At 47.5% G+C, this 17,435-nt stretch overlaps 1 protein-coding gene across 1 annotated transcript; it reads left to right on the top strand.

Moving 5' to 3' along the window:
• The first annotated feature begins 8,908 nt into the window (after positions 1-8,908).
• LOC112891471 (probable plastidic glucose transporter 2) lies at positions 8,909-15,693 on the top strand. Its single transcript, XM_025958356.1, has 15 exons — positions 8,909-9,254; positions 9,469-9,555; positions 9,643-9,745; positions 9,857-9,924; positions 10,009-10,141; positions 11,890-11,989; positions 12,112-12,224; positions 12,317-12,410; positions 12,730-12,880; positions 12,984-13,127; positions 13,205-13,278; positions 13,385-13,473; positions 14,018-14,132; positions 14,856-15,040; positions 15,296-15,693. Exons 2-14 carry the CDS (start codon positions 9,474-9,476, stop codon positions 15,036-15,038), a joined length of 1,449 nt encoding a protein of 482 aa, XP_025814141.1. The 5' UTR covers positions 8,909-9,254; positions 9,469-9,473; the 3' UTR covers positions 15,039-15,040; positions 15,296-15,693.
• The last annotated feature ends 1,742 nt before the right edge of the window (positions 15,694-17,435 follow it).

The following is a 17,435-nucleotide window of genomic DNA, read 5'->3' as shown; positions in this document are numbered from 1 at the left end:
TTGGTGTTTTGTTTATTTAAACCATTATTTTGGGACCTTATCTCGAAACAAGAGGTTCCGTACACCTAAAAGCACCCGTTTTTACCACTTAGTGGAGGTCGCTATTTATGTTCATTTACTCGGGTTAATCACGACTCTCTCGCTAAACTCAAGGAATCCTGTCACAGCCGAACCGTGCGACTGCCAAGGGTGGTTGGCTCGTTTGGCAATGACTAGTGGAACCCGTTAATCAGCCAAATAAAGCACCTACGTGATTATCTATCAAACACTTCCAGTAACGCACAGATTACTAGTTTCCGACTAGTTTGCTATGTTACTGGAAGGGCATTGCTCCCAAACTCCCAGTAACACTCCGTTTACTAGTTTCCAACTAGTATTACTCATAGTTTACTGAAGGGCCATGCTCCTGCACAATTTTGCCAATAGTTTTGATGGAATTCAATTTTTCCCGACTAGAAGTAGCATGAAATAACCGTACCACCCGCATGGAAATCAACCGTGCAATCGACGACTCGATCGATGACTCGGAACCCCTCGACCGGAGTCCCCCTCGGTCGGGGCTCCTCTACTACAAGTCGGAGGAGGATTTGGATCGTCTACGACAAGTTGGAGGAGGATTGGGATTGCCTATTACAAGTCGGATGAGGATTGGGATCGCCTACTTCAAGTTGGAGGAGGCTTCAGATCGTCTCCTACAAGTCGGAGAAGGACTAGCCAACATCCATCGAAAGGCTCCCGTCCCCCCCCCCCTACTCGGACTTCATCAACAACACCAATCTTGGTAGGGCGGGCCTGGGCATAGGAAGGGCACGAGTCCTCCAAGCTACCCGGCTCAGCCAACCTTTCTTCGCCTCCATCTTGGTAGGGCGGGCCTGGGCATAGGAAGGGCACGAGTCCTCCAAGCTACCTGGCTCAGCCAACCTTTCTTCGCCTCCATCTTGGTAGGGCGGGCCTGGGCATAGGAAGGGCACGAGTCCTCCAAGCTACCTGGCTCAGCCCACCCTTTTGCGCCTCCATCTTGGTAGGGCGGGCCAGGGCATAGGAAGGGCACGAGTCCTCCAAACTACCCGGCTCAGCCCACCCTTTTGCACCTCCATCTTGGTAAGGCGGGCCTGGGCATAGGAAGGGCACGAGTCTTCCAAGCTACCCGGCTCAGCCCACCCTTTTGCGCCTCCATCTTGATAGGGTGGGCCTAGGCATAGGAAGGGCACAAGTCCTCCAAGCTACCCGGCTCAGCCCACCCTTTTGCGCCTCCATCCTGGTCGGGCAGGCTCGGGTATCAGAAGGGCACGAGTCCTCCAAGCTACCTGGCTTAGCCCACCTTTTTGCGCCTACAACTTGGTTGGGCGGGCCTAGGTATCGGAAGGGCACGAGTCCTCCAAGCTACCCAGCTCAGCCCACCTTTTCTTCGACTACAACTTGGATGGGTAGGCCTGGGTATCGGAAGGGCACGAGTCCTCTAAGCTACCCGGCTCAGCCCACCTTTTTGTATTTTCAACCTGGTCAGGCAAGCTCGGGTATCGGAAGGGCACGAGTCCTCCAAGCTACCCGGCTTAGCCCACCTTTTTATGCCATCAACCTCACAACCTGTCGGCCCTAGCATTGTTCCAAGAAAGCAGGACCCTCGACTCCTCGACGACTACTTCACCATCGCCAGGGCACTCGGCGACCCGCCGACAACTACTTCGACCACACAACTAAGTAGGGAGCGGGACTCACAGCACCAATGACTAGTTGGAATTGATTCTGACTAGTCGGGATTATCAACAAATCAGTGCAGCTTCATCAAAAAGCGACACGACTTCATCGGCAATCACCAACCAATCAAGATCGCCAATCACCCATGAGAAGACTGAGACCCTATTCAAGGAGGTTTTACGGAGATCTTTAGGGAATTTGTTTAACCATTGTCTTGAGTTTTATCTTGACACAAGGGCCCAAGATAGGGCATGTTCGTTCATCCTTTCTTCAGCGCCGTATGAACTGTCTTGGCCTGCCCAAGGTACTCTTTCAGGCTAACCGAGACATCTTCGTATGGCAACTTGCGACTTGTCTTGGCCCGTCCAAGGAGTTCCTTTGGGCTAGCCGAGTCATCCTTGCTCAACGATTACTTCTATAACAACGCACGTACAGGATTGCGTTGTCACCTCCTTTGGGCCAACAGAGACAACTTTGCATGGCACATAAGACTTGTCTTGGTCCGTCCAAGGAACTGATCATCCCAATGAAGGATCTCATAGTACTATGCGTAGTGTACTGAAGGGGCATTGCTCCCATATTTCCAGTAACGCTTTGTTTACTAGTCCTCGACTAGTACTACGCGTAGTGTACTGAAGGGGCATCGCTCCCATACTTTCAACAATACTCTTTTTTACTAGTTCTCGACTAGTACTACGTGTAGTGTACTGAAGGGGCATCGCTCCCATATTTCCAGTAATGCTCCGTTTACTAGTTCTCGACTAGTAATACACGTAGTGTATTGAAGGGGTCTCGCTCCTATAATTCCAGTACAACTCCGTTTTACTAGTTCTCGACTAGTACTACGCGTAGTGTACTGAAGTGCCATCGCTCCCATACTTTCAGTAATGCTCTGATTTCTAGTTACTGACTAGTATTATGTTACTGAAGGGGTTTTAATCCCATAATTCCAATAACGTTTAGACTACTAAGTCTCCGACTAGTACTCTATGCTACTGAAGAGGCCTCACTCCCATACTTTCAATATTTCTCCGTTTCAATATTTCTCTATTTACTAGTTTTCAACTAGATATACATGGAGTTTATTGCAAGGGCAATGCTCCCAATATGGTTTCATGTCTATCAGTTACAACATACCTTGCAGGGGACCTGATCTGGACCGTGCTGCCGGGCGAGTCGGATTCAACTCCGATTAGTTGTGTCGGTACATACAGACAGGGGTATCTCCTGCTAGGGTGTCCGGCCCTGACGTGTAGGCCAGGCGCGTCATGGTGGGCCCACGATCTGCCTTCATCTTCATCAGACCCTTAGCATGAGGCTGCCGTCTCGCAGGGCGTGATGGTCTCCGGCTCCGGCATGTGCGCCAAGCGCATCGTGGTGGACGTGTGCCACCACATGCTCGGCCGCCTATCCTTCATCATCGCCAAGGAGCAGCTCAACGACCAGAAGGTCGTAATAGTCCGCTGCGAGGAGATCTGCCTCTCCGCTGGCCTAGCCCGTCAGTGAGTCTTTTGACAGGGTGTCCATCCAGACGGGCGTAAGGTTATCTGTAACCTCTCCCTCATCCTATGGGCGACATGGCATACGGCCTAGGCCTGACAGCTGGGACCGTGGTCTCCGGACCTCCCTCGTGCTCTTATAGGTCTGGCGCCTCCACGTGCCCACAAGGGTAGGGTGCTCTGGAGTGACCTCCACGGGCCCGGACTCCCCAGGGAGGTCCGGTGCCACCACGTGTGGAGGCCAGACCTCCACGGGCCTGACCACTCCAACTGGCCTCGGGGGCCCGGACCCCCCTTTCCCCCGGGAAGGGGTCCGGCGCCGCCACATGCCGCCATGGAGGCAACTGCAAGGCCGGCCCTGCCACGTGCCCGTGGCAGAAGGCCCTTCGCGGGGCACCAGCCCAACTACCGCATTAAATGCAGGTAGGTGGGCTGTGCGTGCCCAAGTCAAAGCATGGTCTACCCAACTGACACCACAGTAAGCCCGCTTGTTTCCAAGATGGCGCGTCACTGTGCTCTGTGCGCGGGCAGACGGCGTGTAGACACATCACGGCGCCGCGCGTGGGTGATAATGGCCTGCTGCAGGTGAGCCGAGGCGAGCGCTGCAACAGTGTGCATGGAGGCGACGGTGCAGCTGATCAGCGCTGCTCCTTCGTCTGTCAGAGGGTCCTGACCCAACAGTGGCAGCACGGCTTCCACTGTTGGGTAACACTAACAACGGTCACTATGCCGGCAAGGCGGCACATGGCCATATCCTAGCTGTAGATACGCACATCAACTCCCCGATCGAGAGTTCTACAGAGAAGAGATGGAGAGGAAGATCTCCATATCTCTCATATAACAGGCTCCTGTTGGCCAGGCCCACCTGTCGCGGTCCCGCACAGTGTGAGCACTCCCCTTAGTCTATAAAAGGGAGAGTGCACTCATTAGAACATAAGTTCCTTCTTAGGCACACACAAGTCTCACGGACAGACAAGGTCTAGACACACAAGTTCTTGCTCAAGGGCTTACATAAGGTCTAGACTCACAAGCTGTCCACAGGCACACTCAAGCAATACAGCTCTAAAGTGGACATAGGGTATTACGCTCTGACGGCCCGAACCACTCTAAATCCTCGTGTCCTTCCCGTGTTCACCCGCCATCGATCAAGCGCTTCTAGGTCTCCCCCAAACTCTTCCTAAACTAGGATTAGGCGGGTGAGCTCCGCCACCCGGCTGGAGATTTCCTCCGACAAGTTGGCTTCAACAACAATTGCCAACGACTACTCCAATTTCGCGAGAACGCTTGGCTACACGTCGCTGACTACAACGACTCCTCGTCGGATTCGACTCCGACTAGTTGGGTTCACCAACAACTGTCGGCGACTACTAGACTTCGTGAAGAATGCACGGCGACACGCTGGTGACTACTTCAACTACTCGTTTCGCCTACAAGCTAGTCAGAATTGACTCTGCTCGGTGATACGCTGGCGACTGCTTAAAAACTAGTCGGAATCGACTTCGACTAGCATGCTTCATCGACAGTTCAAGATTCAGCGGCAACTTGGCCAATACCTAGGCTCGCAGGCTAGCGCTACCAACTACTAGGCATATCCTATGCGACTCATCTAGCTCCCAAGCTCGGAGGTTGGATACAACTCGGCTCTCAGCAATGAAGATTTCATGCCATGATTCTTTAGATTCTTTATTCTTAAACTTGGGGATTTGGATTCAAGGCTTGGGGGCTACGGGACACGTGTCATCAGCGACTTATTTTTCAAATCTGCTGGAAGATAAGGATAGAAGAGTCAAGATTGAATTGACTCTCTGCCTGATTCTACGAGTCAACCTAAGGCTCGGGAGTTACTCCATATGGAGTGTGAGTTTAATCGCACCCCATATAAAAGAAGATAACTACTCGAGGCATGATCACCTCATAGCCTCGATGCAGCCAAGTAAGTACTCGAAGGACATCTTCAAGATGAAGTTTGGGAGAACTCGAAGACGTGTTTAGAAGTAATCGGACGCTTGCAGTACTCGGCTACGAAGAGCTCGGGGGCTTATCAGACCCGGGTACACGGGACTGTACACGTGGCATACTTTTTCTAGGATAAAGGTTGGAACATGGCCCACACCTTACATCTATTATAACTACTCGTAGCCTAGTAGAACTGCTCTTACAGTAGTAAAACTAGTTGGATACAGTAGGGAACTACCAGAAAAGTACTCGAGTAGGACTCTAAAGCATGTATCCGACTAGGATTTCCATGTAAACCTGTCGCCCTAGATTATATAAGGGTGGACAGGACCCCCTCCAAGAGGAATCATCCAGGGAATCACCCAGGAGATCACCCGATCACCATCAAAGGCAATACAAACCACACAGGACGTAGGGTATTACGCTCTCGGCGGCCCGAACCTATCTAAACCTTGTGCTCCTTGCACCTTCGAGTTCCTGATATCGGCGACACCCTACCTACAAACTCACCACCTCGGGGGTATCCCTCGATGAGCGTGGCGGTAAAATACCAACACGTTCGCGTTGCTAATCGCCTTGTCGCGAGATCCAGGAGAAGCCCTTGATCTCGAGATCGGCGAGGTTGGGGCACGCAGCGACGGCGCCGTTGACCGCGGCCTCACTAAGCACGGCGCCGCTGACCTCCAGCACGCGGAGCCGCTCCATCCAGCCCCACGCTCGCGTGCCTGCCATGGTGAGGCTCCACAATCGGAGCTCCTCGAGGTCCGCGGCGGCGCCAATGCAATCCAGGTGACCCGACTTGTCAGCGGCGGTGGAGTTCACCCGCAGCTCGAGGACGCGCAGCATGCCGCCTAGCTGAGGAGGCACGATTTTTGCGGCTGGGTGGACGAGCGGACCTGTTGCTCACGGACGGCAGGCAGCCGAGGGGAGCGGCCTTGGGAGAGGGAGGGGAAAGAAGAAGACACACCTACCCACTTACAAGCGGGACCCACAAGTTAGTGTGTCCATGCTAGCAGTTCAATCCACTCATTACATAAGCATGGTAAAGCTGTTGTCCATGTCGGTAAAAGTGGGCTGTAAAACCGCTGAGGGGTAGATGAAGGTTTTCTCTAGTTTAGAGGGTAAAAAGGCCAGTTTTATAGATTAGGAGGTGAATCGATCCACACCATCTTATATAGACTTCTTTTTTTATAAATAAAAGTAGTAAAATATAGAGTAGATTTTTCCTCCAAATCTCACTGTGGTACAGCAGGATCGCGCGGATCAAACGGATCACCCCCAGACTAGATCCAGAACACAGATGCATGGACAAGGACACTCTGTCATTCCAAAATATTTGGATCGCTCTACACTACTCTTCCGCTCTTCGTACTCGACACGACGGTGCACATGCGCATTTAAGTGCAAAGGGTGCAAGAAAATATAAAAAACAAAAGCTCGCACGGGACGCAAAGGGGCGGACTCGCACGGGCACGTTTTCTGCCCCTGGCCCTCGCGTGGGCCCGCCCACCGGAAAAGTTCCAGACGCGTCTCGCATAGTCCCAGCGGCAAACGTGGAGGGGTGCACCGCTGAAACAGAGCATCGCAACACACACAACGGAGGAGGCCGCGGCGAAAAGGACAAGGCACCAGCAGGAAATCTTTTTACCGGCCGGTCCTCCGCGCACCCGGAGGGCGCCGCGCGCAGGAGCGGCTGCGCGGCGGGCCCCCTCCACTCGTGGGGACCACCCGTCGGTGGGCTGCGGCCGAAAAGGTTTTCTCGCGATGCGCCCCCAACCAGCCCGGTGCGAGGTGCGGGGCGCACAAAAGATTCGCGGCCACGCGTCGCAGCCTCCGCGAGGGCACGCGGCGGTCGCATCCGCACGCCGGGGGACCTGTGGGAGTTGGTTTTGGCCACTTTGCACGGACCCCCTCGTCGACCCATCCGGAATATTCTGGTACTTGTGCCGTCGTCGTATATTAAAGCATTTTTTTTGGAAAATTTAATCGTTAATCGAAGATGCCGGCGAACCAAGTTGATTTATGTTGACTTGTTATTGGTTTTGTTACCTCTTCCCTTAAAAATCATACTTGCACGTTGGCAAATGGTATTAGTATATTGCTTTACAGTTTATATTTTTCTTGGACGATAGATAAACACTCCAACTCTGAGAAAAAAAAATCAATTTTATATGTCCATAGCCCATAGATGTCTTTCTCTAAGGTACTGATATACTGATGGATGGGTGTATTTTTCAAACTCTTAAGATACTAGTGGAACCATTCAGTAGCGATTGCTATTGAAACGCTGGTGCAAGAATCACTAACAATCACTAACTCTTAAAATAGGTGAAGAAGATTAAAACTCTGTTTGTTTTAGATTTTAGGCACGTTTGGAATATTGAATTTTGGGATCTCTAAAAGTTAAATGCTCTTAAAAGACAGAGGCATGTACCCTGTCATGAGCTTTTCAGCTTCTGACTTTGGAGGTATTTGATTTTTGAGCATTTTAAAAGCTAGTCGTACAAAAGTTCTTAGAAATTCGAACAAAAGGGCCATGAAAGTAAGAAGATAACCATCTCTTCTTAACAGTTGTGTGGGTGTATATTGTTTGAATGTTTGTTCGGGGTGGAGGGGATTGTGCCCCCTAAGCCCACGTTGAATTTATCTTTGGACGCAATAATGAAAAGGTCATCATGATTGGCTATCATATTCATGGCTAAATTATCATTATTAGCCATAACAAGTAGTACCACATAACCATAATTCCCGTTACCGGTTATAATCTGTAAAGTTATAACTAAGATACGCAACTAAGATGAGACTATAGATTTGTTTTGAGTAAATAAATCCACGATACATTTTCTTAATACCTTCTATGTGAACCAATTAGTCTACCCTCTATATCTTTCATCTCATTCTTTTTTTTTACCAAATGACTATTATGTTTTATCTTCGTTAGCTTTATGTGAATTAATTTATTTCCAAGCATCACACCTGGCACAAAATAACCATCTTATATATTACGCCATTGATAAGTCCTTTTTGCATCAACCCATTCCTTCTCAGCTCTATTAAAATGTCACCCCACCGCCCTCATGCATGCTCATTGATGATTTTTATCAGTGCCATCAATGTGGAGCAGCTGTAATCTTTGACAAAGGTTAGTGCATTTTTACAAATACAATCCATCTTTATAGAGTTTCCACCCAAAAAAATATTGTTTTCCGTTATCTATAATTTTTACACATAACATGATGAACAAGCATAATGAGCTCGATTTGGCTTTGTTAGGTTGGTAGTGTTTCCACATCGACGCTGGGGTAAGGTGATTTTAGTTTGCACCAGAGTGAGACACCACCTCCATAGAAATCGTGAGACCTTGGAATCAGATTCATACATGAGTCGGCTGTGGTTTATGTAAAATTTTGATTTTCCAAACCTAAATTTCCTCACAAATGAAAATCCCTTTTAATGCAAAGTCAGTCTTTTCCGAGCTTGCAAGTGACCCCGTAAAGCCGACGACGCAACCCAACAGACACCAGTGGACAGAGGTGACCGCCTGAGCGTCAGAACCTCCTAAGGTCTTGTTTGGATACGTATAGATCGGAGGGAAAGACCAACTAAACATCTGGATTGGAGGGGATTTATATGTATCCAAACAAAACCTAAAAGTAAATTCCATGACCTGCAAGGGCCTGTACGCGAAATGCCCTCCCTTCCTGCTCCGTGCGCTCCTGCTCCACCAGGAACGAACCGACCGACACCGCCTGGAAAGCAAAGGTGGCTGCGTGTCACCCCCGTGTTGGCCTCGCCCTCGCAGCTCGCACCACCACCTCATCTCATCACGGCACGGGCTCGCTCCCCTTCCACCCACCCGCGATCTCCGCGCAGGCGCAGCTAGCTCGGCGGTCAGTCAGGCCTCCACCCACCGTCCCTCCTCTCGGCCTCCGTGCTCCCTCGCCGAACCCACCCCGGGCTCAACCACAGCCGAAGCAACGCAAGGCGCTCCCCTCCCTCCTCGGCTCCTCCCCAGATCCGGCGCCGCCGCCACGCTCCGCTCCGCTGCCCTGCCTCCTCTCCTCGCCTGCGCGATCTGATGCGCCCCCACGCGGTCGCCAGGTAAACAAGTCTCGTACTCCGATTAATTTACTTAACCGCCGCTATTAATACGCCAACCCGTGCCTGTCTCCCCTCTCCTCCACCGAGACCGGCCCAGATCTCTCTCGACCCCGTCCCCGTCCCCGCCCATGCTCCCGAACCCCCCAATCCCTCCTCCATGCTTCTCCGGATCGCTTGTTGATCGCTTGTTGGTTTTTTTCTTCTCTTGGATCAGCGGCGATGCGGTGGAAGCTTAACTCGTCGGTGTACAAGCGCGTGCCGTCCAGGGAGGCCGCCATGGAGCCCGACGTCGAGACGCCGAGTTCGTACACGCTATCCTCCCTTCCCATTTCTCCTACCCAGAAATTTAAGGGTGAGATTTTGAATCCGTTCTCTCCGTTTCCCGCAGTGAGGGCGACGACGGATGCCGTCGCGGGCCCGTCGTGGCGCATGTCGCTGCCGCACGTCTGCGTCGCCACGCTCACCTCGTTCCTCTTCGGATACCACTCCGGGTGCGTGCGTGCGCTCTCCTCATCACGTTTTCCACTCTCCGTCCTGATTGCTCTGCCGTCCCTCTCATCTGAAACTCGTGCTCGTTTGGTGCCGTGACTGTGATGACGCAGGGTGGTCAACGAGCCCCTGGAGAGCATCTCCGCCGACCTCGGCTTCTCCGGCAACACACTTGCCGAAGGTACCATCCGTTCCTCGCCGCTGCTAATATTGGTGGTTTTTGGTCAATTTTTGATTACTCAAGTTGCGCCTCTGTTGGGTGCAGGACTCGTGGTGAGCATCTGCTTGGGCGGAGCCTTTATCGGGTGCCTGTTCAGCGGCTCTGTCGCCGATGGAATCGGGCGCCGCCGTGCGTTCCAGCTCAGTGCGCTGCCCATGATCCTTGGTGCTGCCATAAGGTGACATCATGTGCTAGTTGATTTGTCTTTCTCTTTTCACTAAATCCTTGTCTCTGTAGTTTGGTCGGTTTAATGCAGTATTAAATTGCCACTTGCTACCATTCCTTGTTCTTATGGTGGGTGGAGTCAGCATACAAAATTTATTGCTTTTGTGTTAAAAAAAAACTAAAGATTGCTTCGTGGCAACATGTGGGGTCTGGCTGACTGTTGACCTGTTCTCAGTCATGGTACTAGTGGTACTGTTAGAATTGCTGGGAAGTTGAATTATGGGTTCAACAACTCTAATCCTTTTTGTTTTTCTGAGCACACGGCTGGAGTAACAAATGTCAGCTCCTACAGTACATCATTTTGCAAAATATTAAATTTTGTGCTGTTAGGACTTGGGTGATGAAAAATGAATGTTACGGTCCTTGTAGCAATTATGTCGGATTGGCTGCAATAGGGGTGACTGGCTGACTGGTAACCTGGTCTATCGGTGGTTCTGTAGAATAGCTGAAAAGTTGCATTGTGGGTTAACAACTCTTTACCTTTTTTTTTTAACGGGGGCATGCTGGACTTACGCTCGAAATTGACCCATCTGCAAAATTTTAAATTTTTAACTTCCTTAATAATTAGAAGAACCAAGTACGTGATGGTTCAGTGGCAGTTATGTCCAAGAGGTGCATGGAGTCTACATGTCATGGTGTCTTGTAGGCACAGGGAAGCTCCTCATGAAGTTAGGAAACATTAAATTTGCCCATTGACAAGAAGCAAGTAAGCAACTGGACAGTGCCATAAAAGTAAAGTAGTAACAGTTAGTTAAAATTTTAATTATGTCGCTAAAACTGTGGAGGATTGCTAAATCAACCATGATTGTGATGGTCCTGTAACAGCTTTTCCAGCTTTTAAGGACTCATGAATCTGGTGTTAACTTACTGTACATTTCACATTGTCATGTGGGTACATTGAAAGCTTCCCAGTCACTGAAACCATAGAGAGAATCTCCCTAATGATGAGAAGGAACTGAATAATACCATACAAATCTTTGAATTTAAATAGATTTTGACTTGCCAACTAGGAACCAGGTTGTTAAGTAACCTTCTTTTCCTGATTGTGACCCTTGTCTAGATCTGCATTAAATTATATGTACAGATTTTCCCTGAAACCAGGTTCATAGTATCACAATTTTATTGGATTAAATTCCAAGGTAGAACCAAGAGCAGTTATTGTAACTTTTCCCAGTCAGCCTAGTCAACAGTGATGATGCAGTGCTGACGAATTGATGGAAATGTGGGTGCTTTGATGATTTGATTTTCAGAGGATGTGAATGTGATGATCTGGAAAAATTGGATGGTGGGATGTCTTGTAATTTTCATACAATGCAAATGTGATGGTCCTATAGCATATCTGCCATTCTGGGGTTCACAAGACGTTCTAAGGTGTCTTGGGTTTACCATTTTGTTATCAGCTTCGATATGTATTATATGTTCTATATGCCCTCATGAGGAATTATGTGATACCATATGGCATTGAACGTTATGTTCTCTGCCCTCCTTCAAGTTATTTAATAATACTGCATTCTAAAGTTTAAATTTCACTTCAACGGGCATACAAAATGTTATGATGCATGAAAGAAGTGTATTAGATTGCATCAATGATGGTTACATGTACTACTGTTCTGCAATTAAAGGAACCATGTATGGTCAGATTTTTTTTTATGTTACTTCATATCTGTCCCGTAACTATTCTGATGAATAAACAATCTGCAGTGCTCTCACCAATAGTTTGGAGGGTATGCTTCTAGGAAGATTTTTGGTTGGAACAGGGATGGGATTGGGCCCACCAGTAGCTTCACTATATATAACGGAGGTATGTAGCTGGTGATTTTTTCATCAAGTGATTAATAGATTTCAACTACAGTTTGCCTTATCCCCTGAAGGAAATTTTGATATAGTTCATCTGTGTTCACATTCACCTGTGATGGAATGCAGGTTTCTCCTCCTGCAGTGAGGGGTACATATGGGAGCTTTGTTCAGATTGCGACCTGTCTTGGAATCATTGTATCGCTCCTAATTGGTACACCTGTTAAAGATATTGATAGATGGTCAGAAACTTTCTGCTGTAGTCCTTTGTGTGCCTGTTGAAGTTGATATGTGTGAAATCCATCTGTACTAATATTTTTGTTGCTTTTGGCAGGTGGAGAGTATGTTTCTGGGTTGCAGCTATACCAGCAACTTTACAAGCTCTTGGTATGGAGTTCTGTGCCGAGAGCCCTCAGTGGCTATATAAGGTGCATTTACTTTGGGTCACTGCTGGTTCTTTATGTTATGCTTCTGATTTATCGAGTCAAATGTGCATATGTTCTCCTTTTATCACCCATATCAGTGGGGCTATTTTTAGTTTCTTGTTCCGGTTAAAGAGTTTAGGTTACAACATACCATGTGTTTGCAAACCATGAAACTGTATCTCGTGTTGCTTTAGTACTTCACAAAGGACTACACAATGTGATAATTTGATATACTATGGACTGACAAGGTCACTAACTTATTTATGAATTGATGTTCAAGAAACTTACAGAATGATTTGATGAAACCTGTTCTTCTATGCAGTGTGGAAGAACAATTGAAGCAGAGATGCAATTCGAAAAGCTTCTAGGACCCCTTCATGTAAAATCAGCCATGGCAGAACTCTCTAGATCTGAAAGAGATGATGGAGAAAGTGTAAAATACTCAGAATTGTTTTATGGTCGCCACTTCAATGGTACAAGCTATTCTGTTATCCATTTTGCTGCATCTATGCCCTTATAACCTAAGTTCTGTTTGACCATGGAATTTGTTCATTACAAGTCCTTTTTTCGCTACAGTTGTTTTTATTGGCGCGGTGCTCTTTGCTTTACAACAGCTATCTGGCATAAATTCTGTGTTCTATTTCTCCTCAACTGTGTTCAGAGGTGTGGGGGTGCCTGCTAACCTTGCCAACATAAGCATGGGGATTTCGAATCTTTCAGGTGAGCATCCAAGTAATTCTTATACTGCTCTATTATGTTCATTTCATCTGACACTTACTTTCTCTGCTATCTCCCAGGCTCCATTATAGCAATGGTTCTAATGGACAAATTAGGTAGAAAAATGCTTCTTTCAGGGAGTTTCCTTGGGATGGTAAGCAACCACCATAAATGGAATTATAAGTGATATGCTGAATAGTACATTTTTTTTTAAAAAAAGAAAGAGTTAGAACATTACTGACAGCACCTTACTGGTATAGGCCTTCGCAATGGGGCTTCAGGCTGTTGGAGCAAACCGTCAGTATCTTGGTTCTACAAGTGTATATCTTTCAGTTGGTGGCATGCTGTTGTAAGTTCCAAGAGTTCTACATATTTGAGCTTGGTTCTCTGTGACTTTCATGTTAAACTGGACTTAATTGAGACATCTGTCTTTGGTACCGCATACAGCATAAGTTACATTGATGTATCTGAGATAAACATGTTTTGTTCTGCCTTTCTAAGATTTGCTAAAAAGTGCAAGGCATTCAGGACTCTATGTTGGGCTATGACATATTCTTATCATGTTGAATTTTGCTTGTTGACTTGAGCACTGGGCAGTGCATCATCTGCTCCTTTAGCTTACTGATTGCTACCAGATTGAATTACTTATTTAAATTGTCCAATAGCATCAAAGATTGTAATTCCCTGAACTTGTTTCATCTTATTTCTTGTGCAGTAATTTTCCCTAATAATGCTGTTCCACCTATTATGTGTAGCAGTTTTCTGTACAGGATATTTCCAATTGGTTGAATTGTAGTCTGTCATTTGCCTCTAGGTTTATAGCATACCTGTTACCTTTTTACAACAGTTGTGGCACTTTTTTGGTCCAGTTACTTACAGTTAGAAATTTGCAGGTTTGTCTTGTCATTTTCATTAGGAGCAGGCCCAGTTCCAGGACTTCTTTTGCCTGAGATTTTCCCCAATAAAATACGAGCGAAGGCTGTGGCTCTCTGCATGTCTGTGCATTGGGTATGAAGTCTATGCTGATATCTAGCACATGTGAATTGGTACATGATGAAATAAACATATCTGTTTGGAATTATACACTATATATCTCTGCACTGGTTTCCCATCAACAAGCACGGAAATCAAATAGCCTTATTGTGTCCAAATATTTTCAAACTGAGTTGTGCAAGTCTAGGCTTGCATTTTGATAGATTCAGAGACTTAGATAAATAATTTTGATTTAGTTTCACTAAACTACAACTATTCGCCCCTTTTGCAAAACTTCTAGAAATTGCACCTCAGTAGCAAGAAATTATTGCAACTCTAAAAACCTTCTAATGGAATAGTTGTGGACCCACCTGTGAGCCTAATACTACAACTTCTACGAAAGTCCAATGGAATCAGGCTTTTGCCTTTCATTCCTTTGAAATTATTTGTCTTTAGGGCTTTGGCCTTTTTGTTTCTGGTGTAGATCTAGTATCAACTAAAACAATCTAGTGGCCACCGCCTAAAAGTTAACTATTTGTGGTTCTTTCTATAGTTTCCCCCAACCTTGCAACTGGAATCACAACTGGCTAGAGGGTTGTAGCCCGTTAGGGTGTTTTACCATAAAAAAAACTGGCAAGAGGGCTCTACATTTGTCCCCTTCTTTAGGCCAGATTTGTGCTTATTGACTATAGGCAGTGTTACCCTGTTTCTGATTCAATGCACTTGCTGACACGCTATGGCTGAACCTAAATTCTGCAGATTGTAAACTTCTTTGTTAGTCTGCTGTTCTTGCGTCTTCTGGAGCAACTTGGTCCACAGGTCCTGTACACAATATTTTCATCAGTCTGTGTGGTAGCTGCAATATTTGTGCGGCGCCATGTCCTTGAAACAAAGGGAAAGACTTTGCAAGAGATAGAAGTTTCACTCCTACAAGCACAATAAAGGTACTTCAGCTTAACACTGTCACATTTTGCATTTGTTATCAACTTAAAATTATGATTGGTGGCACTGTGGCAGCAACATTTTAAGGCAGTGATGATGTATAATCAGATGCTGTGGACGTGAAGTGACTTAAGTTTGAAATTTAAGGCCCATATGGATTAGAAGCATGTAGTCGAGCACCTTACCAGTTACGACATGATGAAATTGATTCATAGGCTGCAGCTATTGTAACTGCTGACATGCTATTGTAATGGCAGGTTCTATCTGGGTGGTACAGATTCGATGGTGACACGACACTGCTTGCTGAATACCAACCAGCTGCTCTGGTATCCCGCTTGCTGATTCCTGAATCAAGTCGTCTCTTGAGAATGGCGGTGCCCTACAATGGTCCCAGGGAAGTTACAGACATGCGCCTGCGACCGCTAGGGCATCGCAGTTTCTACGTAGACATGTACTGAGGTTGTGCCTGTATAGCCCACCCTAGGTATAGGATACCTTGTATTTTCTTTTCTATTTATACAAAGACGTGTTAAAGTACCAATGAGGAGATACTACAGCTTGGCTGTTGATGAGCACAGTTAGAACGAGTAACATCTCATGATTTGCATCGGGCGAATAATTAAGAACCCTGCGCGGCATGCGTTTTTTGATGGAAGATGTGTATTTCATCTCAATATTCAAATTCTCAAGGGTGAACATCTCTTCTCTAGTCGAAACTAGGAGGCTCCTGCGCCGTGTGTAAATCTTCTATTGCATGTTCTTTTTTTTTTGTGTCTCGAGTATGGGGTGGCGGCAACATCATGAAAATCTCTACTACTAAAAACACACTTAAGCGGGAGGGAAGCTTCCGTTGGTGTGTCACCGCGGTGCGATCGGCCCACTAATCCATCTTTGTTCAGCAGCTAACCTCTGTCGTTGGTTGGATCCGTTTCGTCCAGCCGCTTGTGTGTCGTCGTTGCCACCACGGATCGCGCTCGCTGCGCCTTCCGTCCTTCGCCCCTGGACTTTGAATTTAAAAACCGGTAAACCTCCGTCGCACTTGTCCTGCGGCTGCCGCGGTCCCAATCGCCTACCGCCCCAGGCTGTGCTGTCGGCTCATCGTCGCGAGCGCCGACCCGCCCCCTCCTGCATCGCCCCCTGCTCGACTCGACCCATACCTCCCCTGCACGCGATGACCAGCGCTGCCGCCCCTGATCTCCAAGCACCGCTGCCTCCTTTTCCGGCGAGATTCCGGCCACCACGGTGAGTTCCCGCCACATGTAAGGTATAAAATGGATTCCCCTCATTATCCTCTTTTCTTTCCCTTAAATCACAAGCCCTCTCATGCACTAAATCGCTGGGAATTTGAGCAGCAGTACCGTCAGCCACCATGAGAGTATGCTGCTCAAGTTTTTCGATCTAACCCGTAGAAAATAGTTTTTCTTATGTACGCCAAAATCCGCACAAAACACCCTAGATCTATTAGATCTTTATAGCCCAGCCCTAACCCTGCTTTTTAACAAATCTAGCCCTATCTTTTGGGTCTTTTGCGAGCTCAGTTTTCTGAGTCTTACGACAGTTCCCCGCTAGCCCCTGAGATCTACGTTTAATCGCGATTAGGTCTCTGTAACCCTATTTCTTTTTTAGAATCCACATTTTAGATCGTTTCCATTTATTCTTGTTGCGTTAGTTTTCTTTTAGTGTAATCTTTAGTTTAGTAGCATTGTTGCATCATAGTTCCTATTTTTAAATGTAAATATAGATTTAAATTGATTAATGCTCTCTCATCTAATTTCCATCATCCTCCCGCCTAATGCGATCCCCGTGCTAACCCTATTTCATCCTCCCATTAGCGACGTAGACTGTTAGTTTTATGTTGCTTTGCATCCACGGCGAGCAATCATGCTACATCCCCCCATCTCATTGCAACGAGATCCTGCACGTCCCAGACTCTCCCAAACCATTCGTGCCTTGATTACACCAGGCTGCATCATTGCAGTCGCCTACGGACCCAGACTACGCCGACTGCACCGCCAGCTGCCCATCATCGTCATCGCGAGCGCCGACAACCGCAGGCTGCGCCTTCACCAGCGTCGACTGCTGCAGGCTTCGCCATCACGAGCGCCATTTGCACCAAGTTGTGGTCGCGATCTCTCCGTCTCCCTAGCGCCGACACGTCCTCCACCTCTCCCAGTCTGCCGAAGCGATCTCCACCTCTCCTGGCGCTGATGCATCGTTCTCCTTTCTGGGCTCCATACATATCTTGTACATATCATGTGTTCGATGAGATGCATCAGTGAAATATAGTAGCTAAGTTGTCTACAAGGAGGTATTAACACTATAGTCTGAAGTAATTATTTATTTTGGGGTTTTATTTTAATTAAAAAATGATGGATATATAGCTTAATCTAACATTTG

This window comes from Panicum hallii, chromosome 1, assembly GCF_002211085.1.
Source record: "Panicum hallii strain FIL2 chromosome 1, PHallii_v3.1, whole genome shotgun sequence".
In the NCBI taxonomy this organism is placed as follows: domain Eukaryota; kingdom Viridiplantae; phylum Streptophyta; class Magnoliopsida; order Poales; family Poaceae; genus Panicum; species Panicum hallii.
Note: the sequence above shows the minus strand (reverse complement) of the source record. Positions and strands in the feature narration are given on the sequence as shown.